Source organism: Poecilia reticulata, chromosome 11 (genome assembly GCF_904066995.2).
Source record: "Poecilia reticulata chromosome 11, P_reticulata-male-v2, whole genome shotgun sequence".
NCBI lineage: Eukaryota > Metazoa > Chordata > Actinopteri > Cyprinodontiformes > Poeciliidae > Poecilia > Poecilia reticulata.
This window is the reverse complement of record NC_088840.1, coordinates 7,462,611-7,486,326: the sequence shown is the minus strand read 5'-3', so window position 1 is coordinate 7,486,326 and position 23,716 is coordinate 7,462,611. Positions and strand designations below refer to the sequence as shown.

The 23,716-nt window shown below is 42.5% G+C and overlaps 3 protein-coding genes across 10 annotated transcripts in view; 1 reads left to right on the top strand and 2 right to left on the bottom strand.

Moving 5' to 3' along the window:
- The window catches only part of nhsl3 (NHS like 3), a 48,168-nt gene extending 33,836 nt beyond the window's left edge, over window positions 1-14,332 (top strand). For 3 of the 7 annotated variants that reach the window (XM_017307624.2, XM_081612424.1, XM_081612425.1), the window contains 8 exons: window positions 5,366-5,527; window positions 5,630-5,673; window positions 5,790-5,922; window positions 7,121-7,228; window positions 7,311-7,477; window positions 7,567-7,731; window positions 7,867-11,164; window positions 12,122-14,332. In XM_017307624.2, the coding sequence (XP_017163113.2) occupies window positions 5,366-5,527; window positions 5,630-5,673; window positions 5,790-5,922; window positions 7,121-7,228; window positions 7,311-7,477; window positions 7,567-7,731; window positions 7,867-11,164; window positions 12,122-12,162 (4,118 nt within the window). In that variant the 3' untranslated portion in view covers window positions 12,163-14,332. Of the gene's footprint in view, window positions 1-1,949; window positions 2,293-5,365; window positions 5,528-5,629; window positions 5,674-5,789; window positions 5,923-7,120; window positions 7,229-7,310; window positions 7,478-7,566; window positions 7,732-7,866; window positions 11,165-12,121 lie in introns of those variants that run through there. The other 4 variants (XM_017307625.2, XM_081612426.1, XM_017307626.2 and 1 more) reach the window with 3 other exon arrangements.
- Window positions 14,333-15,272: 940 nt separating this feature from the next.
- Window positions 15,273-21,489, bottom strand: yars1 (tyrosyl-tRNA synthetase 1). Of its 2 annotated transcripts, none has more exons than XM_008421488.3 (14): window positions 20,914-21,489; window positions 20,419-20,499; window positions 20,184-20,330; window positions 19,173-19,348; window positions 18,942-19,071; window positions 18,143-18,223; window positions 17,959-18,051; window positions 17,747-17,882; window positions 17,564-17,649; window positions 17,135-17,270; window positions 16,938-17,047; window positions 16,663-16,856; window positions 16,022-16,163; window positions 15,273-15,933 (listed from the first exon to the last, which is right to left on the bottom strand). In XM_008421488.3, exons 2-14 carry the CDS (start codon window positions 20,473-20,475, stop codon window positions 15,823-15,825), a joined length of 1,599 nt encoding a protein of 532 aa, XP_008419710.2. In that variant the 5' UTR covers window positions 20,476-20,499; window positions 20,914-21,489; the 3' UTR covers window positions 15,273-15,822. The 2 variants fall into 2 exon arrangements, with proteins under 2 accessions (XP_008419710.2, XP_008419711.2); XM_008421489.3 differs by having other exon boundaries at window positions 20,419-20,485.
- A 130-nt stretch (window positions 21,490-21,619) lies between these two features.
- Window positions 21,620-22,991, bottom strand: LOC103472103 (SOSS complex subunit C-like). Its single transcript, XM_008421486.3, has one exon. The coding sequence runs from the start codon at window positions 22,820-22,822 to the stop codon at window positions 22,511-22,513; it is 312 nt and encodes a 103-aa protein (XP_008419708.1). The 5' UTR covers window positions 22,823-22,991; the 3' UTR covers window positions 21,620-22,510.
- Between the last annotated feature and the right edge of the window lie 725 nt (window positions 22,992-23,716).

The following is a 23,716-nucleotide window of genomic DNA, read 5'->3' as shown; positions in this document are numbered from 1 at the left end:
CAAGATCCTGTCTTCCAGCTGGTGCTGGCCAGCTGTAGCCCACCCCCCTTCCCTCTCCAAACTCGCTGTGACTCTTATCCAATCAGAGACCAAGTGGATCAAAAGGGTCTCTCCTCCAGCGCAGAAACATTCCTGAGAATTAGCCTTTGTTTTGTAGAAGATCTGAGTCTGTACAGCATCTACCCTTCAGCATCAGACCTGCCCGTAGTCTGGAGATTCAAACCTCTTCGTGTTGCTCATTTTAATGCTTTGGCATTTAAACAAGCCTGATGTTGTAATCTACTTGTCCTGTTTAAGGTGATTTATGGACGCTGTACAGCAATTTGGTGAAGTTAATAGCTGCTTTCAAAATAAAGTTGACATTTTGAATCACTTCCTAGCAACAGGATTTAAACTCCTTGAACTTTTTCAACATTAGAATCACAAACTTCAGTGTGTTGTGTCAGAGTCATAGCCGAAGGAAAACTATAATTTTTTTCTTCTTTTTTTTACATGTAAAAAGTTGACAAGTGTGGTACGGATGTGTCTTCCGTCCCTCTGACTCAATATTTTGTGTTAGAGCTTCAGCTTTTTTAGGGGTACCAGATCTTTGACTAGGCCAGGCGCCAGCAAACAAGTCTAGGACTATTCTGCGTCCAGCTCCATCAAATCTCTCACTAGCTCGCCTGCCGCAGCATAATGCCGCCACTACCATGTTTTACTGTGGGGATGTGTGCGTGTTAGTCCTCTATTACACATAGCATTATGGCATTTTACAAGTTCAGTTTGGGACTCTTGACCTCTGGGAAATGATGGTTTGTCTCATTTGTCAGGTTAAAAGTACCTAGAGAACATTTTCTAGAAGAATTTTGACAATTTAAGCAGGTACTAAACATTTTTTTTAGTCCACATTTCTGTTTTGAAAAATAGATTGAGGTAACATTCGAATTTCAAATGCCATGTTTTCATTAGCTGTGGGTGGGAAATACAGGCTATAAAACATCCATCTGTGTGTCATAAATCCATTTAATGTGTTTCACTTGGTGATAAAGTTCCTAAAATAACTGTGTTTTTCCATAATATTCTCCTTCATTGAACGCGTCACAATGCGCGACTTTGTGTTGGTCTCTCGTGTAAAATCTTAACATAAGCCAGTAAAGTTCGCGGTTCCAGTGCAACCAGAAAAGTGAAAAAGTTAAAAGGAGTTGCGATTAATTTTTTCTAGGCGCTGCATCTCCTGCAGTTTGTCAGGGAACATTAGCAGCCGTACAGAAGCTCATCCCCAGACGGCACCGTTACAGATGGGGAACCGAGGCTGTGGCGGCTATTTATAGCTCAAACTGGACCTCTGTCGGCGATGCGGCTCCACTCAGGGTTAGACAGGAGGAAGGAAGGATGTCAGACCAGCAGGAACTAAAGGAGAGGAGAGAGAGGGATGGAGAAGAGGAGAAAACACTCGGTATTATAGTTAAGAGTTGTTCAGCTCTTCACTGTGAGGACACAACCTCTGCCCGAAAAGGAATCCCCTGTAGCCCCTTGCATAATGAGACAGAGTCAGACAGATGCACTTCGCTGAAGGCCTCCATCATGAACAAACAGGACGGCATGTCTCTTAATTACAGGAGTGACTGTGGGATAAATCTAGATCACGCAACACTCTGAAAGTTAAGAAATAATACAAAATACAAAATTTTTTTGTACTTCTATGCTCTAAAATGTATTCAAATCCATCCGTCTGAGTTAAACTGAGATGTGGAGAGTGTTGGTATACACACAACCCCACACGTGTGTGTCTAGATTGGGAAAAGTGGGGGCGGCTGAATCCCTAAAGCCAAAGTTTGACAGTCGTTTTAAGCGAGAGGGGATGGAGAGGAACGGGGCGGCGGGGAAGGGCTGTCGCTTGACAATAGAGACAGAGAGAGAGAGAGAGAGAGAGAGAGAGAGAGAGGCAAAGGGAACCATCAGAGAGGGGAGGGGCGCAGGGTTTCAGACCCAGAGGATCAGGCAGCTGGGACGGGCAGCTTTGGCTGGGAGCTGATCTCATTGTGCACTTGTCTCTCTCAAGACACTCTGCACGAGTCGCTACGGTAAACAGGAGCCGAGCTGCAGTCTGCACTTCTGTCTCATTTTTAGAATCTGAACGGGCCAGAGCATCTCCACCTTGGAACCGAATTGAATTCAAAAACTTCCCACGCTCACTAGATTTCCCGCCACGTTTGGATCCTGCACGTGCCATGGCGCTGGTGTAGGCAGGCATGGTGGTCTACTTGAGGAAGAGCATCCACTCTCTGCTGTCAGTCTTCAAGAAGAAGGGTGAGTGCCGGCTCGGACGGGAGGCGTGCCGAGGCTCGGGTCGGATGACTTGTGGAGTTGGAGATGTTGTGGGGATCTGAAGACGGTCGGAGTTAGCCGGCGACCGTCTTAACCCCGAGGCTGGCGGTGGGGGTCTTCTTTAATGAGATAAAGGAGCTTTACTGACTTTTTCATTGATCATCTTAATCAACTAAAATAATCCCTCAACCGTCTGCAGGAGTTTGTCAGAATCTACGATGAGCGTCTTATTATTATTATTCATTATTGACCCTAAAATGACTGCTGTTGTTTTGTTTTCTACTAACCTACATGACCAAGTCTGAGATTTCTCACCTCCTTACACGGATGGTCTGGATGTTTCTGGTGAATGCAAGAGTGTACACACACCCACACACACACACACACACACTCTCGCATGCGGAGTGAATGCACACATGCACGGTGTTACCTAATCAGGTATGACTGAGGGGCAGTGTTGAAAGTGACAAAGGAGGGAAAGAGGACACCTCACGTTGAGCCTTGTTTAGCTCAGCTTTTAGCCACTCCGCTTCCTCTCAATCTCGCAACTTGAGATGCATTTAAACGCTTTGCTGTTGCATTTATGTATGGAAATGGATCCCCAAACAGAGGATAAACTCAAACACACACACACATATACCGACTTTGTGAAAAAATACTTAAAGCAGGGGAAAGTCTCAAACTATAAATATTTATAAGAAAATTACTAGTAGAACACGGTAGCATCGCTGACAATGTAACCTAAGCGATTTGTTTAAGTTTATCCTTTACTTCAGCGAATCAAAGCGTCTACAAACACGTAATTAGTAACCCACAACATCTTGAGTCGTTTAAGTTTTGGTTCTCAGAATGAGAAAAACAAGAGAACATGGAATTCAAGTAACGCAGAGGTATATTGGTCTTCACGAGTCAAAAACCGGTTTCTCACCTAAAATTGACCATATTTGCAGTGAGTTCAAGTCAAAATGTGGGACAGTGGCAATCGAGAATGAAGGAGGAGTCATATTTATCTCCTCAAATCAGAGGAGGATGTAGGACAGAAAAAAATTTATTTAAAGTTGATCTATTTTTCTATTTCTACACTTAAAATAAAATGTTACATTTTTTTCTGCTTTTTTAACATGTAAAAATTCTTGTGCCATCATATTCACGCATCAATAGAATTTTGTAGTTACATTGTTGGACGCTGGTTATTTCATCTCTTTGGTGTTTTTGGTTGTTTTGTTCTCGACTATGAAACAGAATCATCTTCTACTGATCCGTTTTACAACAGCAGACGATTTAAAATGATTTTCTAGACACTTTTCTTAGTGTGTTGATCTGCTTATAGAAAAATGTTATTTTGATTATGGATCATAATTCATTATTATTGCACAGTACTGTAAAAACATTTTTTTAGGACTGTGACCTCACTAATTTTGCTTACAGATTGCCAACAATCAAATGGCAGTATCTTTTTTCTCTTCTGTGTTTGGTATTATTAGAAAACTTTCAGAATCTGTAAGTAGCTCTAAACACCCCCATTGAGACTTGTTCCTGGTTTTGTCATGTCCACTGCCATATTTATTAATAATGCAGTGGCAGATGCTTAGTTTATGCGATTCATAGAAAGGACTAAATGCTAACACGTAGCTACAAAATGGCAACAATATGTTCTATATGTGCAATGAGATGCTGGACATAAGTCAATTATGTCATATAGTCACTTATGCTGCCATTCTGGGCCAATCCTGTGACGCCTTGTGTGCTCACCTACATGGGTTCTTCAAATATATTTTGACTTATTTATGCGTTTTGTTTCAACCAACCTGCTGAGGGACAAGTTTATGAAAATTATTCTTGGGTTAGATTTGTTAATTAATGTGCAATGTCCCTTTTCTAAGTACATAAATCTGATATTTGACAACATATATAAAGTCGGACTAATTTCTATAATGTCCTGTACATTTTGGTACAAAATGGCAAATGAAGCCAGAGCGGGCCCAAAGCAACCTCCTACAAACCCAACCACCCAATACCACGTTTATATTCTTCTTGCCATCCTGCAAATCCAAACGCTGTTGGTCAAGTTAAAACTATTTGGGTTGGTACAAAAACTGGCCACATTCTCCATCAGGTCGACAAAGTCAAGCAAGTTCGGCTTTGGTTTCGTCTGTGTCGTGTTTGCCAGTGCTGCAAGAACTCAATCCATTTCCCACACACAGGAGGTCCCGCCGCGGCGGGTCGCGTAGCGTCTTAACAGGCGGACGGGCCAGATTATCTTATCCCGCAGGGACTAGCATTAAGATGCAGCAGGAGATTAGCAAAGTCGTGGCTGTTCAGCTAAAAGCCTCGGCCACGTTGGGACATCTGTCCTCCGAATTCCTGAGCGTCAAAGGTGCAAGTAAACAAGCAGGTGGAGTTCAGGGTTCAGTGCCAGGAAGATAAAACGTGTGAGCCCACAGACACCTGCTGGCTGCGTGGTGAGGTCTGCAGACGAGGTGCTAACTTGAAAACAAATCTATAACGGTTTAAATGATGATTTTGTGTGATTTTGACTAAAAGGTGAGACAGAAGTGGTAGTTAATGCTAGGGGTGGGCGATATGGACATGAGGTTTTATCGCGATATTTTATGGTGCTACCGTGATAAAGAAAAAATTGACGATTTTTTTTTTTTTAGGTAACTGTGCAGCTGCGACCGCATGCCGAACCAGCAATCAGAGCCCCACAAACACAAATACTGCTTTAAAAAAAACTTTCCCCATTTGAAATGGTCACCTTCAGGTAGAGATGCAAATCTTTCTGCCTCTAGTGATCCGATTCAATTCCGATTTCTAGAGTCACAATTCGATTCAGAAATTATTTTTAAATCAGATGCAACTTTTTCTATTCAAATGGTCTAGAGATTCTGTTTCAGTGATGTGGCTAACAGTGTGAACAAATAACATTTATTTAAAACGATCCTATAAGGTTCCATACTGTATCAATTTTCATCAGCACGATTGATACACGACTCATTTATTGCTACACCCTTTTTAGAGTCTAACATTTTCTTTCCCCACCCCCCTCCTCAAGCAGCTGGCCCGAAGGGGAATGAAGACCAGAAGCGGCTGACGGTTCACTACACGGCCTCCCAGCACTACCAGGAGAATGTGTTCATCGAGGGCAGCAGGCCTCAGTACCTGGAAGACTTGCACACCGAAGCTCAGGAGGGGCTCAAGATACTACAACAGGAAGGTAAGGCACTCAAAGGCATCATTAATAAAACTACGGATGTGAAAGATGTAATAAAATCAGCAGTTTTGAGACTCACTTCTGTTGTTGATTTGTTTCGCACAGAGGACAAGAATGGAGTAAACTTTGCGGACGATGAAAGCATCATCGTAAGTCGCAGAATAGCTTTGCAGATAATACCGCATCTACTTCCTGGAGATAATTAAAATTCCTTCTAACTTATAAATGTATATGTGCGTGTGTGCCTGTGTTTTAACCCCTCCAGTCTACAGATACCCTCTGCCCAGAGCAGGATATCAGCTCCAAGGACAGAGGAGGCTCTCTGGGGTCGAGACCCAACGTTAATGATACCACAGCAGCTTCTGCTGCGTTGAATCGGCCTGGGATTACTCACCAAGGTAAACACTGTGCGCGTGTGTGCGTGCGTGTGTGTTTATTGGTGCTTCAAGAAGGAAGCATCAATATTTTCTGCATCTTAAAGTTTCAGGAGCTAATTATGTCAGCAGTGGAGAGAGTCTGAGTTTATTCCTGAGGTCACTGCTTTAACAAGAGTCATAGCCGGGTACTTACTAAAGATGCACGACTCATTCCTCACTGCTCGGTGCCTCTGCAGTTATGGTTTGAAGAACTTGACACACTCATATGCAGAGATAAGGAGGGCTTTTTTTTTTGGAGGTTTCTCTTAGATGTTTTAAGCATGTGAGACAGCTCAGCCACATATCACAGCTGGGAGGCTGAGTCTGCCTGTCAGTACTACTGACAGTAAGAGAGACGGAGGCTGGATCAGCCCACGCAGTGAGAGCGATTGGTATTCTGATCATATATGATACTGATCGTACAGATCAAGGTTTTATTTTTAACCTCAAGGAAAGAATTTACTTGATGTGCCTTGTTGAGTTTTTAGTGAAAATAACAATATGGTCTTATGTGGAAAATATAAATCATCAGAGACAGTGCCTTGTAAGTATTTAAGTATTTATATTGCTAAACTTTTTATCATTTTGATACTAGCTTTATCATCTACGTAAGAAAAACAGCAAGCACTAAGAGGTTTGCCGAATGAGACCACAATTAAACAGACACTGCACGCCACTGAAACACAACGTTTCCACTATCAGTATCATTCTGTCGCATTCACAATTTGGTCAGCATTTTTCCATCACATTCAACTGAATTTTACCCAGACATCTGTGGACAGTTCAGAAACCCTTTATGAGTATTTCGAAAACCTAAAATATTCACTTGGTCAACAACTTTTTATGCTTTTGCTAAAATGCTTGTATGATTTTCCAAATTAGTTTTTTTTTTTTTTATTGCTCAGTTTTAGTACCACTATGTTCATGATTGTTTTATTTACAGTGTCATCTGGTTAAGAATGTTGTTATTGAGAACTGTGGCCTGACATTGATCAGTTCTTTAGTACTTTAGCAAAAGTGTTATGTTAGCATGCTAAACCAAGATGGTAAACTTGCAAGTGTACACACAGATTTTCTCAAATAATTTTCTTTTGGAAGGGAAAGCTGCTAAATATTACCTCAAGTCTAACCAGATTTATGGTCTATCCTGGTGAGTAAAACACTTTCATCTTTCCATCAGGCTCCACATTCAAGCCTTTGAATCCAGTGAAAAGATTCGATAGGAGCAGAAAGAGGAACAGGAGAACCACCATCATGGGCATTCCCAACCAGGTCCAGAAAGAACTTGGTACGTTCCCATCCACATTCCTTACGAAACAGAAAAGTGTTTAGTGTGATTTTATGAGTAATGTGGCTCACATTGTTTACAGCTCTGAACAGAAGTTCCACCTTTCAGCCGCTTGTTTCGACTCGGCTCCCTAACCATGAAAATCACAATGGTGACAGCCAGTCGAGTGTTGTTATCATTCCTACAGTGGACGGAGGGACTCCCTTAGCAAAAAAAGAGGGAGCAAGGGTACACCTTTCAGAACTGGAGGTCAGAGGATCCAAAGATTGAGTTCTAAATTAAAACACCCGTTTCTGTTTTTTCCACCTTAACATGGTCTTCTGTTGATGCTGGAGCAGGTCTTTAGGGACGAGCAGGTGGCGAGGAAGCACCTTCAGGGAGGGTACCAAGATGAGCAGGCCCATCTCTGTCCTACAGTCAGACCCAAGTCCGTTGCATTTCCTGGCATGACAACATCCTTTTCACTCTCTCCATCAATGTTGCACTTCCTCCAAGAGCCTCAGGTAAGAATACAATCAGGGTTTGAGTTGAGGATTTACAAACGTTTCATTTTCTAACATGAGACACTGCAGTTCCTCAATGTTATTTGAGTAATCATTTTATTAGGATGTAAAGCACTTGCTTCTGATCCCTTGTAGGGTCCGGTGATGTCCATCTCTCCTCAGGCCACTTACTTGTCTACGATCATCCCTAATGCTGTTCTACCGGCTTCAGTTGAAGTGATTGAGATTGACCGCAGCAACAGTCGAACTCGAGGCAGCAGCGTCAATCATGGCAACGGTGCTTGCGGTGTCAGCAAAAGCAGCCTGACATCTGAGGAATCAGCAGTTAGTCCGTTGTTGTCTAGAAGATCAGACGGTGACGGTTCCCAAACAAATAGCTCTAACTATGACTCTGCACTAATGCCCCGGTCAGCCTCAGGTTCAAACTGGAGTGAGTCTCAATCCTCTAAGACTATTATTTCAGACTCCTCGGTTTCATCTTCTAATAGAGGGGGGTTTAGCGTACAAGAAAGCCAGACACAGGAGTCTAGTAACGGCCAAGACCTCACAAGTTTTTATAGCCCAGTTAATGCAAATAGCAGCCTGAACAAAACAGAAGTAAACACAACAGAAGCAGAGTCTGGGCACGGAGCAACACAGTCATTGACTGCTGGCAATCAAGCAAAGAACAAACGGAACTGCATACATAGTCTTTCGGTTACCAAGACCAAACAGCCTCCAGCACCTCCACGAAGAACTAACTCTCTGCATGGCAAAAAGATCAAAAGTGAAACCATGACTGTGGTGGAGCTGGAAGATCCTGGAAACTCAGGAGAAGTAAAAAGTTCATCAGAAAATCCAGTAGCAGAGGATGAAGTTAAATTGGTTGCTACTAATGCCAATTTGAGCCCAGAACCTTTGTCAAACTCCACTGGGCCAAGCTCGACAAACTCCTCCTCCACACTTCTAACCCCTTTGCAGGACTCCCCTAACCAGGCTGAAGAAGCGACAGCGTCACAACAAGAATCCGACCCTTCCTCTCCACAGAAAACGGCACCAGATGGAGGGAAATTCGAACGGACAATGTCTCCTTCCAGTGGCTATTCTAGCCAAAGTGGAACTCCAACGCTTTCCCCGAAAGAAATCTCCCCAAATTCTCCAGACAAACTGAAAAAGAAACCCATCAAACCAGAGAGATCCGCATCCCGTGCCTCATCCTCAGCAGCTTCTCCCTCTTCCTCACTCACCTCACTGTCATCAGGTACATCTGAGCCTGCAAATGCCGACGTTGCCACATACAGCACAACTCTGTCTCCGCAGGATTTCTCACCAACAAATGAAGTTACCCCGAGTAGCAAGCTCTCATCTTTAAGAGCAGACATACAAGAGATGTTTAACATCCCTACTCCTCCTAAAGTCAAAGCCCCTCGCCCACCGCCTCCGGAGACATGGGCCCACAGCAGACAGACTGTTGAGCTCCTCTGTGGAGCTCCTAATGTCATCAAAACTCCACTGAAAGGAAAACAAGTAGAAACCCAAAGAGAGCCCAGAAAAGACAGTGAAGTTACAGTCGAAAACCAGACAACTCAGGAGAATCCTGTTTTGGAAATGTCTACAGAAAACACTGTGATAAAAGATCCTGAAGGTGGCAAAAGTGAATTAAACAGTAGAGAATCTTCAGATAAAGAACAAATGCATAAAAATGAGGAGGACACGGATTTTAACAGCAGAGCAGAGAGTAAAATCAATGTTGTAAAGAAGTCAGAAAGTCAAGAGACAACTCCAAAGAAACAGCCACCTCCTGTCATGAAGAAACCAACAAAAATACTGTTCAGAGACGAAATGGGGCATCCATTAGAGACACAAGACAGGAAACTGAGCTCCACTGCTGCAAAAGAAGCTCACTTGTCTGTTGAGGAACATACAATGTCATCCCAAAGTGCTGCAGCAGTTCCAGCCGATAAGAGCAACATGGAAAAGAGTGAAGTTCAGCCTATGCAGACACTTACAGTAGAGGTCCCCAAAATGAGTAAGCTCTCACCACCACCTACGCCTCCTCCAGCTTACCAGCCTACACCTCCTCCGATAAGGAAACCTGCTGCTTCGTTAGTGTCTCCAATGCCAAGTGAGTCTGAGAAGGAGCATGACGTGTCGCATGTTGTCGATTCCTGTTGGCCACCTCCGCCTCCTCCATTAGAAGGGGAACCCGTCTTTGATGGAGGAGACGAGGTAGATTTTCCTCCACCTCCTCCACCATCCGTAAGAGATGATGTAACGGAGATGACAGAACTAACCCCAGTCGCTTCAGTTTCACATCCAGCTAACAACAAATCCTCTGATGTTGAACAGATTTCAAAAGCCCACACTGCTCTTGAGACTTCTTCCCAAGATACTTCATGCGCTACCGACATAGTTCCACCCTTGCCTCCTTCACCACCTATTGCCAGAGTAGAGAGCCCAGTGCCGCTTCAGGAAGTGTCTCCTTCCAGCAGTTACCTTAAGCGAAACTCTCTAAAACTTGAAGATCAGTCTCCCTCTACTCTTCCAGTAAGTCCTGAGCTTTCAGCTCCAACTTCAGTGCCAAAAGCACCTCCTCCACCAATGGAAAATGTAACCCCTGGAGTTAATTTCAGAAGGCAACCCAGTGGCACATACAGAGACGCCAGGAACAAGGAGCTACTTTCTCGCCACAAAAGTGTCCCAATTCCTAAAGAGGACGCAAACATACCACTCGTAACCCCTTCGCTGCTGCAGATGGTTCGCCTTAGAACGGTCAGCATGACTGAAGATCAGGTGCAACCTCCATCTGAAGACGCAGCACATGAGGCAACTCCAGCTCAGGAGAATTGTTCCGTCTCAAACCAAGGACCTCAAGACATTCCTCCAAAGCCCATTCGGAAGTCTTTGTCAGTAAAATCTCCTCCTCAAACAGTAAAATCGTCCACTGTGACAATGAGTTCTCCTTCCCTGCGCCTGCAGGAGGCCATCCGAATGAAAACTGCAGCCATGTCTTCCACAAACTGTCTTCCCCACAGACTGGGTGTGAAATCCCCTTCTTACAACTCCATTGGTGAACAAGGGGGGCACTCTCTAAAATCACTTGAAGGATGCGATATTCTTAAATCCCCAGCATCTACAGCTAGCTTTATCTTCTCTAGAAGCACAAAAAAGGTGGTCATCGAGCCTGTAGCCACCGCCTCCTCCGAGGCTCGAGCAAGTCTGAAGCAAAGCTTAGCAGCAGAGCTCAGGCAGGTCTCCGACCAATCAAAGGCTGGTGTTCTCTCAAACGGCAGAGTCAAGACTGACAGAATTCCTCCGCCAATAGCCAAGAAGCCAACTCCTGGAAGCACAAGTCCCTTGCTGAGCTCCCATAGCTGTTCAGCAAAGATGGAGCTCAGGGTTGAGGGAAGCAAAGATCCTGGAGCTGCACAACCTGTGGCGCCACCTACTACAAGTAAGTGAATTGACTTTGTCATTGTCTTTGGCATCTTTCGGATCATTATTTGAATCTACAATCAGTTCTTTTGGCCTGGCAATCAATAGAGTGGTTCCAGCATGGATAAGGGAGGGTTGAAGTGAATTTCACTTGCTCCTCTGATCCATCTCAGGAGGTTGTCAAAGACCCATAACTGCTATGAGCTGTCTGGAGCACATCAGAATTGAGGCAAGATAGGATAAAATGCAAACACAGCAGCCAAGTTTTGGGATACAAACAGAGCTGAGTAACCAACTGACTCTTCAGGAATAATCCTAAATTAATCAGCATGAACTGACAAAATTCTTATACATCTTACATTATGCATATTGCTCAGGCGAATCTCATGGAGATGTGCCACACCCCTTTGGTTCTGCAGTCCCAGAACCGCGTTTGCTCTAAACGCAAACAAAGCACGCTGTGTGGCGTGACTGACCAACTGAACTATAAAGGGCGGTCTGTGGTTTATTGCACGGTGAAGATCTTAAAGCGACTTTAGTGAAAGTTACAAGCACTTGCATGTTGCTGCTGAGTCTGTAACCTTGTGGACACCTGAGTCAGTGCTTGCATTAATCCTTGAATTACCAAAGCATTCTTATCATGAGAAAGCACAATGCTAATTCTTGCAACATCCTGATTTTGAGCAGCAGTGCAGTTTTAAGCTTACTTTAAGGAGGAATGCTGCGTGCTCAACATACCCGCAGGTCAGAAACTTCACTAACAAGCTCCATTGTGGTCTGTGCGCATACAATACAGATGCTGCTGGCTCACCTGCAGCTTTCTTCTAGTCAAGCACATGCTTTAATCAGCCATAACCTGAAGCTCATGATCATGTTTCAATAATTCAATAAGATTGGGATGGAATATTCATTAGGTGTGTTCCGGTAACTGTATTATACTAATGGCGCATATCCTCCTCTCATCTCCTGCCTACAGCCACAAGAGTGACGGCGGACACGATTGAAACGTTGTTTTGAACGAGTGATCTGTGACCAGACTCGCAGGAGGAACGAAACAAGACGGCAAGCAAGTGAAAGGATGAATCACAACATTTATTGACAATTACTAAGAGACAATAAACTCAGTCTTCTTGTTGTGTTTTATCCAAAAGCCTTAGCCTGTAATGGCCTTCCTACATATTTATGCAAAAAAAGAAAAGATCATGTTAAAACCCTCGACTTCTAAAGAAAGCTTTATTCTAAAGTATTTTTCTACATAATCTAATCTAAGGACCCCTCAGGGTGGAGTGATGCACATAACATGAAATGTCTCAGTTTGGTTTGTGTAAGATCGCCTCCCAGAGGTTGAACGAGGTAGTGCATCCTCAGAAGAAAAGTTAGAGGAAGGGGTTTATAGTACATTTGAACCCCATGCTGCAGTAAAAAGCAATGCGTAGTAATGATTCTCACTGCGACTGACAGAGTCTCCAACCAAGGACAGGATGAAACATTGTCTCCTTGGTTATGCTTGTACAGAAATTACTCAACTTAGTTTTAGTCCTGCTTTTCACTGTGTGTAAAAGTATTAAAGAAAAAAGGGAAGACGATTAATCCTATGGGATGTTTTGTTGGTTAGGACAAAATGACTTTTGTAAAGCTACAGATGATAATTTGTTAACATGCAACAAAAAACTTTAAATACAGTATCTGCCAGCAGGTCACTCGCGTGTTTCCTCTACAGCAATGCAGCATGCAGTACTGGGGGGAGGGAGCACCCGTCAGATCATCGAAGAAATGTTAACATCAAAGACAACCCAACTAAATACAAAATGGAGTTTTCAGAATGGGAATCTTTAATAAAGGAGAAGCTATCCTCACCAACTTGGCCCTATGTGAAAAAGTAATTGCCCCCTAAACCAAATCAGTAGTTTTGAGACCCTCGGCAGCAACAAATGCGAGCTAGTATTTGTGATAACTCACAGTGAGTGAAGAAGTTTTGATCTACTTTTCACTGCAAAATAGTTCTTATCCACCCGTATTGGATGCTTTCCGAGTATGATTCACCTGTTTAAGGTTTAAGGTCATGCCTCAACTTCTCAATTGGATTCAAATCTTAGTCTTGCCACTCCAAAGACTTTCCTTTGGTTCCACAGAGATTGAGTAGAGGACTATCCTGCTTATGTTGGATCCTTATCCTCTATAAATTCCCCATCATAATTTTCTGGGAGAGAGCAAATTTGTAGTTCCATCAATTATGGCAAAAAAATAATATTAATTTGGGACTTATAGCAGTAAACTGGCCTCAGGCCATCACTCTACCGCCATCTGTCCTTATGATCTTTGTCTGAACAGTCCACAGAACGTTTTCCTGGAAGTCTTTGGGACCATTAACAAATTTCGGCAGATATAAGATGGGCCTTTGGAGGTTTTTCGGTCAGCATTGGGTTTTGGTCCCATCAATGCATTTTTATGCCCTGTCAATTATGTTTGACTCTTGAACACTGACCTTCACTGAAGCAAGTGAGGCCTGCAGGGATTTAGATGTTCTGAGTTATATTTTGACTTTACTTGTCAAAATAATGGTTCTCACTGTGGTTCACTGAAATAACCAAATCCTTAGAGAGATCTCTGTAACCCTCTTTCAGACTGATGTCAGTAAATTTATTTTCATTGAGGCATGATTTCTTGCTTTTTAAGACCTTTTAGCATTTTTTTTTTTACTTTGGTTGTCTTTGTTGATGTATTTCCGATTAGCTTAAACATGTAAGCATGACAAACAAAAATCTAAAAAGAATTTGGTAAAGGTGCAAATACTTTTTTTTTTTTTTACAATACTGTATAGAGCAGCAAAACAACTAGACTTTTTTTCCACTAGGAGCACTGGAAGTCACCTTTTCCTACCAAATATTAAATAAAAACCACTTTTGAAGCAACAAATCTGGTGACTTACCTTGGAAAATTGATACACTGGAGCTGGTTCGGTATTTTTATTTAAAAAAATTTGTTCCTAAAACTTTGACTTAAGCTTTTGGAATGGAGAATTAAGCTCATCACTGTTTGCACAAAAACCCTTCTTCCCCAGTGGAATCATATAAAGTCAATTCTTGACTCTTTGTAAAGGGTGTTTAAAAAAAAAATCTCCATTTTGGTGATTATAAAGAATCATGTACAGTTATTACTTCTATTAATAAATTCTACTTGTGTCAAATGTTTCTCTTGTTCATCGTTTCAAAAATACACTGATGTGTGGAAGTGAAATGAATCGGCATGTATCACTATCTGGAAGATTTCTCCTTCAAACTGCTATGACGACAGGTAAATATGCTTTAGTCTAGGATTTCTGCAGATTTTACCAACTCAAATATAAGACTTTTAAGACCATTATGAATGTAATTTAAGATGTATCTCTCCACAGCTTCGTCCAGTCAACTGGTGATAAATTTCCACTTGCCAAACAAAAAGCTTGCTAGATGGTAGCAAGGGTACGTTAGCAGCTAGCTAGCGGTAGCCTCGAGTCACAGACGGCGTTAAAGATGTCTGAGGGCGACTCGAGCTTTTGCCAGACAGAAAAGTACCGCCAGAAAAAAAAATGCAAAGAAATATGTGAGATTAAACAGTCCCGTCAAGACAAAAGTTAAAACCTGTGATATTAAAAACCAGCTTACTTTTTAAAACGAATTAAAAGACATTTTAAGGCTTTAATTTTGGCTACATCAATTTAAGCCTTTACATTTGTTTAAAGGATGAACTGATATCCTGCCGTCCTCTTTAGCCTAGTCTGGTATCTCAAGTTGTTTACTTGATCAAAGTGGTAAGAAAGAAAAAAAGATATTTGGAGACTCCAGTCAATTTGTGTCCTAATAAGTGCATCTCTGAAGATAACACTAAAAAACTGTTTAATTCAGCAGAGAGTCTTTGGCAGGAGAACTCAAATCTGGGCCTCGACAGTCAGAGTCCTGCAACTTTAAGATGCGTCCCTGATTCAACACGCCTCAATCAAGTAGCTGAATTACTTATCCAGTATCCTGCTAATGTGGTGAAGCAGAGCCACATCAGGACACCCGGCCCTTGAGGCCTGGATTTGAGGATCTCTAGTTTATGGGTTAACATCAACAAGCTGAGACCTTTAATCAGCCACATTAAGACAGTTATTGCCAGCAGATCTCTGATTCTGCCAATGTTTATTTCATTTTACAGATGATGCATTAATCAGACAATCAGATAATCAGACATGCATTTCTGTGTACAACCGTCTTCCATCTAGAAGTAAATGGATTTTACGTACATGAGGTGTATAGAAAGTTTGAAAGGATCCCTTTTAATCAGATTTGGCAGACTGACCTCTGTCTTGACACTTTTAACCCAGAAAAACACCAAAACGTTGAGTTCCCCTTCAGAAACCTGAGATATCATTACTTGGATCTAGAAAGGAGCAAACTGATCACTGTCCCAGACCTCCACTCAGTCAAATATTTATTGTATGAATACATTAAGTGCATAAGTAACAAACTTTGATTAGTTATAGTTAGTCGTAGCAAATGACTTCATACTTTTTTTCCTCAGTCAAGATAAAACAGTTGGTCTATTTAGCCAGAAATACCCCTTCACCCTTCCAAAGCCATCCAGATGAAGCTTTGTGGTGTTGTCATGGAGATTTGAGGAGCAGCTTTGACGATCAATGGGAGTCCGTCTGAGTATTTAGCTGATGTTGCCTCCTTTTAGCGTCTTACAAGTGATCTGTCCCAGTTTGGTCAGCAGCTTCCTATCTTTCCACTGAGCCACACACTCGTCTGAGATCTTCAGGTCCGCCTGTAGGACGACACGCCACGTTAGTCAGTGTGTTCTGGGACGGGACAATGTGTCAGAACGTTGACTCAGTAACGGGGCTCGAACGTACCTGCAGCTTCTCCCACACCTTCTTCTTTGGGTTCAATTTTTCATCCGCTTTCCCCGACTCGTAGCCCTCCACGAAGACCCGTTCCCCGGGCGAAGAACCCTCTGGAGGGTCGAGAGGCTCCACCCTCCTGGGCTCACCTTCTCTGGAGACAGAGAAACCACAGGGTTGTGTTCATCATGAATCTATTTATCAGCCTTTCAAACTGATGTGAAATTCATTATGTTTTTACTCAACACAAGCAGTTTACGTCAACTGTGGGAAAATTATGGCACATAATTCTCCTGGTGGCATTTAGTCTGCAAAATGCTGACAGAACTTGGTTTTCCAACAATAACCAAATCCATTTAATGAGAATGGCGTCTTCTGTTGAGTATTGATCATTGTGTACATAATAGCAATGCAATACTTTGGTTCATTTTTAGGTGCAGGATTCAAAACGATCAAAATCTGAAAATCTAAAACTCCTACTGTAACTATAAAAACTTGCAAGCTCACTATAAAGACCAACTAAAACAAACTGAATTAGACAAAAAGTCACAAAAGAAAAAAAAAAACGAAAACGAAAAACCCAGAACTTCTATAACCCTGGACCTGCTGGCGTTTTTAGGCTGCCCCCCGTCAGGTTTAGTCGACTTGCTTACATGGAGGCGCACAGCAGCATGGCTTGAGACTCGATCCCTCGCATCTTCTGCGGCTTCAGGTTGCACAGCACCAACACGGTTCGGTCCTGCAGGTCCTCCTGGGAAAGGTAGGCCACCAGCCCGCTCACCACAGTTCTGGGCTCCGGCTCCCCGACGTCGATCTTCTCCAGGTACAGCGAGTCGGCGTCCGGATGCTGCGGGTTCCACGCGTTACAACGTCACAGATACAGCCGAGGCTCGTTTCGCGGCATGCGGCGACGGTCCAAGTCACTGACCTTCTCCACGCTGACGATTTTCCCCACCCTGATGTCCAGTCTGGAGGGCGCCAGCTCGTCGTCGTCCCCTCCGCCGCCTCCGGCCGTCTTGGCTCCTTTTCCTCCTGCTTCTGTTAACCAACCGGATAAAAGAAAGCTTTAGGGTGAAGCGTCCAGGCTTCGTATGGGACTGTTGTTGTCGCGGTTTAAACGCTGACTTGTCTTGGACGGATCGGGATAAGCAGAGTTGGTGAGCTTGCGGAGCTCTGGAGACTGAAACTTCTTCCTGATTGGCTCCATGAGCTGATTGAGGGCGACTTCCACCGAGGCCTTCAAGTCTCCGGGATGGATCATCTGACAATGAGGAAAGCGTTAATTTGGGTTCGTATACTTTACCCACAGGTACTTTCAAGGCAAGTTTTCAAACTTTGCAAATAAAAACAGTACAAATGAACTAAATAAGTTTCAATTCACTGTTATGTGACAAGTGTTTTCAAATTTAGACTTTAAAAAAACCTGTTTGAACTTGCCGTTTGAATGTCAAGCACTCTCCAAACCTTGAAAACACCTTATTGAAATTCAAGCATTTTCAAGGATTTCAAGCACGCTGCTTACTATCTAATGGGACCAAATAAATGTAGCTTTACCTCGCCTCTAAAGTCGTCCTCCACCTCTTTGAAGTCCGTGTAAACTTTGTCTCCGCCCCATTTTGGATCCCGCTTGATGGAGAACTCTGAAACACACCGGCGCCGCAAATCAAGTCAGGCTGTGAAGAAGACGTTCACAACAACAATGAAAGAAAAACAACTGAAATGAATCGGCTTTCTAACCTCCTTGTAGAGGAAAGAGGACGTATTTAACAAAAGAGAGAACGCCGTTGTTGTCGGTGTTTCCCGGCTCGCAGAAAGCCTTCTTCAGCTTCTTCTTCACGTCCTCTTTGGAGTCCAGCAGGTCGATCTTTGACTCCTAAGCGCACGCGTTGGTTATTAGAGTAAAAGACTGGCAGGAAATGTTTCAACAGAGTGTTTGGATACAGCCTTACTTCCTCTGAGGAGCTCATTTTAGCCCCCGTCAGTCCTGGAACCATTGGGTTCATCAGATGTGATCGTTTCGCGTAACCAAGAGAGGGAAGGTACTGTGGGAAAAAGGGACAAAATTGGAGCTTATTTGGACGTATTCCAACATTTTGTATAAATTCATTCCATCCTAGTTGAGCTGAGTTTTACCTTCTCGGCCAGAGTGAAGATCTTCCTCTGGTCAACTCCTCCGAACTGGGCGTCAACTTTCAGGTACTCCTCGTCTAAAGCCTTAGAAAATTGTCAACAGTTTAACTAAATACTCAAAGACACCAATACTCAGATATTGGTATCGGCCAATACCGATCCAATACAGAGACTGACAGCACCTTGAAAATGTATTCAGACCACTGAAACTTTTTCCAATTTTGTCTTTCATCTTTATTTTAATCGTTTTCTCTGCTGAGGAAAAAAATAAATAAATCATCCCCACGGCATGGTGCTGCCACCACCATGTTTGACCATGGAGATGGAGTAAGAAGGGGGCTGAATTTTTGACATCCAAGCGTTAATTTGTTTAAGGATGCACCAATTTACTTTTTTTACTTTCACTTCACTACAAAAATCAACAAAACTGAAACTGTGAAAAACAATCTGACTACCTTGGTCAAACATGTAGTCAGTCCTTATTTCAAATGGTTCAGAAAGTGCAATTAGGAATTCTAAATACAATGTTAAATAAATGATAAACACAAAGAATACAACTAGATTAAATAGATCTGCCCTGATGGATCGTCACTGATACCTGATCAAAAAATGTTTTTAAATATCGAGACCGATTTAATATCAAATCAGTGCATCTCTAATTTTGCTCACAAACAAACTGAGGTTCGTGGATGAAACATGAAATCTACATGTGAACAAAAACTTAAAAGGCAAGGAATATTTTTACAACAGTCAACCCACACCACTGCTTATCTGCATCGTGATACTCGCGCTTCGTTGTTACCTGTAGTCCGGGATAGAGAAGCCCACTCAGCAGAGGATGCTCCACCTGCTTCACCACTTCAGCTCCAGCCTTCTTGGCGTCGTGCTCGGTCACCATGGAGGACAGGCGGTACACATCCAGGGTGTACTCTCTATCCGAAGTCACAAGACAGAAACAAAGTTCAGCTACGAGGCTAAGCGCTAGTTTGGGCGGAGGCTTGGGGGGGAAATGTTACTGCTGGGTCAAACTGACCGGCTCAGCTGGAAATCGGTGCCTTTGATGAAGCGCAGCTTCTCCAGAGGGACGCCGATGCTCTCCAGCATGGCCTTGATCACCTGCTCGTAGTACTTCACCCGGAGCTCCAGCAGCTCCCAGGGAGCCTTCATGTTGTCAAGGTAAGCGTGCAAGTCTGCGAACAGGATCGTGACCTGAGGATCGGAAGAGACGGCAAAACGTGAACATGAGAAAAATGTTAGTCGACCGGAAAGGAAATTATATTGAGGTCATTTCAATGTATCATGTGATTAATGTCTTCCTGAGCCAGGCTTAACTGGGATCATAATGGCACAAACTGGCAGGCGTTGCAACTGATGGACAAATTTGGTACTTTTGAAGATAATGTGAGATAAAGTGACTGAAGCTAATCCAGAAAATAACGGATATCTTTTGCCTCGCTTCATTTATCAGGAGATGTTGTGGAAAAAAAACAGCCATGTTTTTGATGCTGCAACTAAAACTCCTAATTTCACTTTCAGTTTGTTTCACTGTTGAATAAGCCTGTCGCAGTAAGAAATAAACCAATTAATCGCATGATAAATTAAGATGAGCTAAATAATTTCCATTTGATTTATTGTTTTTCTCTTTTCTCTCTTTTTCTTCCAAAAACTAGATAATAAAAGTCTTCAGACTAGCCCCCTGTTTTTTGAAGGATCATTTCTATTAGTAAACGTCATAATTCATTTTATTTGTTTATTCATTTTGAATATTTCAAACGTCTCCCAGTTCCAGTGTTAAATGTTCTCTAGATTTTAAATTGATCTTTGAGAATGTGCTCTTGCATTACTACAGGGATATTTCTTGAAAATGCGTTCAAAGCAACAATATTATCGCTTATCGTGATAACTTCTGGGACAATTTATCGTCCAGCAAAAGCTGCTATCGTGACAGGCCTACTTTGGACGACTGATGTAAACAAAAACAAAACTAACAAGTACATAAAGCTAATGCTGAAACGAATGTCAAAATGTTTTTGTTTGTCCCTACCTCGCAGCCGGCCCTCAGGAAATCTGCTATCTTCGACATGGGGACAAAGTAAGCTACGTGCGGCTTGCCAGTGGTCGCCGTGCCCCAGTACACCTTCAGCTCCCTCTCCTGAAGAACCTGCTTCACCTTCTCCTCACCGAGGACCTCCTGCAACGCGACCCAAGCAGAGGGCATCACGACACCGGCTGCCACGAAGGAAGGCTTCCTGTCCAGAGCGACGCGGGTTGTTGCTCACCTGCAGGTTCCTGGTGATGAGGGTGAACTTCTCCTCCGGACTGAGCTGACCTGCCATGATGCTGTGCCTTGTGACAAGAAGCTGTCAGTTCATATGGTCAGAGTTATCACTACTGTGTAGTAACAGCTTCATTTTTTTTTTTTTAGTAACAGCTTCATGCAGCAGGATTACGCTGGGAATGATGACGCACGCCTTAAACAAACCTCGACTCCCTAAATATTCACGAAAGCACTCATTTTTATTCCATATTTCATCTTTATTAGCTTCGCTTACATAAGCAAGCTCCACTTTCACATTAAAGACAGGTCGGTTAAATACTGAATAAATGAATTAGGAAACTAAGACTTCATCTCGTTAGCAACAAAACCATGTGCAGCTAACATTACCGAGTCGGTGGCACGTAAAATGCTATCTGTTCAGCTAACGTTAGCTTTACTTACTATACATCCGTGTTTGTTTGCTTTCAAGATAAAATCCCGAAAGCTGACCACTCACCTGTGAACTGGTGCTCTTAAAACGAGTCTCGGTGAAGAGAAACAGCCGGCCGAGTGGACCTGTCAGCAGGTTGCATCAGCGGCAGCCTCGGCTCTGTGATCCACTCCAGGGGAAAGCAATCGAGTGCAGATAGAGAATCAAAATCCGAATAACTTCATTGGCCAAAATTAAATGTAAAAAACAGACATTTTCGACGTCGGTTTTCAAGCGTTCACAACGTACATGCCTAAAGTATAAATATATAAACTTGAGGTTAAATAAAATAGGTATAAAGAAACGATATATATTTGCCAGATTTTCTCGTTTGTTTTAGATTAAGAAGCTAATGTTGATGTGACGGTGTAAAAAATGCTCTGGTGACTGCGTTCATCAAAAAGACGGTATGGGACAAGAAACTGATTCTGTGGCGGCTGATATATTATTTTTTGTATTATTCTTTTGCAAATATCCCTCCATAGAGTCAACCTGATGGTAAAAGTTTAAACAGTTTGTGATTAGAATGTGTGGGGTCTGCAAATTGTTTGCTGACCTGAACAAATATTAAACAAAAAAAAACTATTGTTCTGTCTTGTACCTCAAAATGATTACTTATTATTCAGAACCTCCACCCTCTGATCACAAGACCTGGGCTCAACCTCAACCTAACCGCCTGCAACTCAAGACTTAAAAAGTGAGAAAATTTATCTTAAAAATCACAATGAACCAATTACAGAAAAAACACTTCATATTTTTGTTAGCTTAGAAAAATCCTTTATACACTTTAGAGGTGGCAGCTTAAAGTCCAGAACATTCACTTTCAGATCTGAGAACGTATGCTGCTTTGAAAACGGAGGGGGGAAAAATATAAATTTTAGGGAAATAAACACCTCTTTTAGCTGCACATTATATTTCTGTACACATTACAAAGACAGAAATAAAGACATGGATAATTAAACACACTTTTGAATGAAAATTACAATGATGAAAACCTGTAACGGCAACTAACAAAACATAAACATGACGTACAGAGTGTAGTACTGACTATAGTATGTTACAAAGTATAAAACAGAACAACCAGCTGTGGTACAGACAGATAGATAGATAGGTATTGATGAAAAAAGAAACAAATATTTGTAGTCATTTTTTCCTTATAGTGCATACACAGCACAACATAGGGCGGGTGGTGGGCCTCTAATCTACATTAATGAGAACGGACAAAAACAAACAGAATACTTTTTAGGGATGAACCTGTCGGACCACTTTCTCCCCTTCAAGTGATCTTGCGCCCTCCGACTGAAGGGCACCCTGGCAGAGAGCCATAACTCTGGCCAGTAAACTGTAAACACTGTTCTGACAGCAAGCTGTGGTCCAATAGCTTATTCAAAAAATGTACTGCTAGTAAACATGACATAAGATATATATATGGCTCTTTAACTGAAGCTTTCATACTTTAAGCCTATGAACAACATTCTGAACCTGAAATAACTTTCTTACGTTTCTATCTCATAATAAAAAAGTGACCAAGAAAACACCGTGGTGCCACTCTTCCGTTCACAGCTAACAAACTCCGCTTTTTGTGAGTTCAAGTCGGACCACCAGGGTCAGCTGTGCTGCTCAGTCAGAAGTCGGGCTCCAGTCGGGGAAGCACCGGGAGGATGAGGTTCCCGAACGAGGAGTCCTGGGTGATGAAGAAGCCGGAGGAGTGGACGTGAGCGTGCTGCAGGGCGGCCTTCTGCTGGGCGGCGATGTGCTGCTGCTCCGCGCTGTCCCTCGCCTCCTTCAGGCTGCTCCGGCCCGACAGCGGGATGTTGGCTCCGGGACTGTTCATGGACTGGCTCTGCAGCAGCCGCCGCTTCTCCTTGTCCAGCTCCGCCAGAATGGCCACTCGGGTTTTGTTCTGGGAGCCCTGTCCGGGAGGGTTGGCGGCCATTTCGGCTTAATAACAAACCCAACGAATGGAGCTGAAGATGGTGAAGTTTCCTTTAGGTGTCCTTATTCGGGGTATATGTTTTGGTGGGATACCTTCCGCTTTGTGGGTTAAAAAGTGTAAATAAATTTTATAGCTTTTTGTTGGTTAATTACAAGAACGGAAGCGCTTCCGGTTTGAGGGCTGGTTTTCACAATAAAAACGCATCGTCAATATTGCTGAAAAACAGCTTAAAACTATGTCTACTTTTACCGTTTGATTAATGTATTTAAATAAATGCTTATTATATATTTTGTGACATTACAAACAACATGCCACAGTATAGTTTGAGATTTTATATCAAATCAATGTAGAGCATAAGTAGATGGAAAGTGATATTTTTTCTCTTTGCGATAAACATCTGAAAAGTGTGGCACGCATTTGTGTTTACCATTTTGAAAAGTGTAAGGTTAGCACAGTTTAGCTAGACATCTTTTTTTATTTACTTTTTGCCAAAGTTCTGAATGTTTTACATCGCGCCAACACTAGGTGGCAGTATGCGCTAGCTTGAAGACTGTCGGTTTGTAATATTGAAAATATTAAACACATCAAGTTCAGCCCTTTAATGTAGAATTTCAAGGTTTAATTTTAACGTAAACAATTTCTTTTAATGGGATTTCTTGCTAATATTTTATGAATATTAATCCCAGCTAATTCTAGATAAGTTTGATCAAAAATTCAACCCATTACAGTAAATTCTCTCAAGTGAAACCTACGCTATACAGATTCAGTTATATATCCAGCATTTGTTCCTATTATTAAAATTTTGTGTTAGAACATCATATTATATGTGCAATGTGAAAAATTGCACATGTAACATGCAATGCTTGTGTTCTGTAGAGTATTTTGCATGAATTG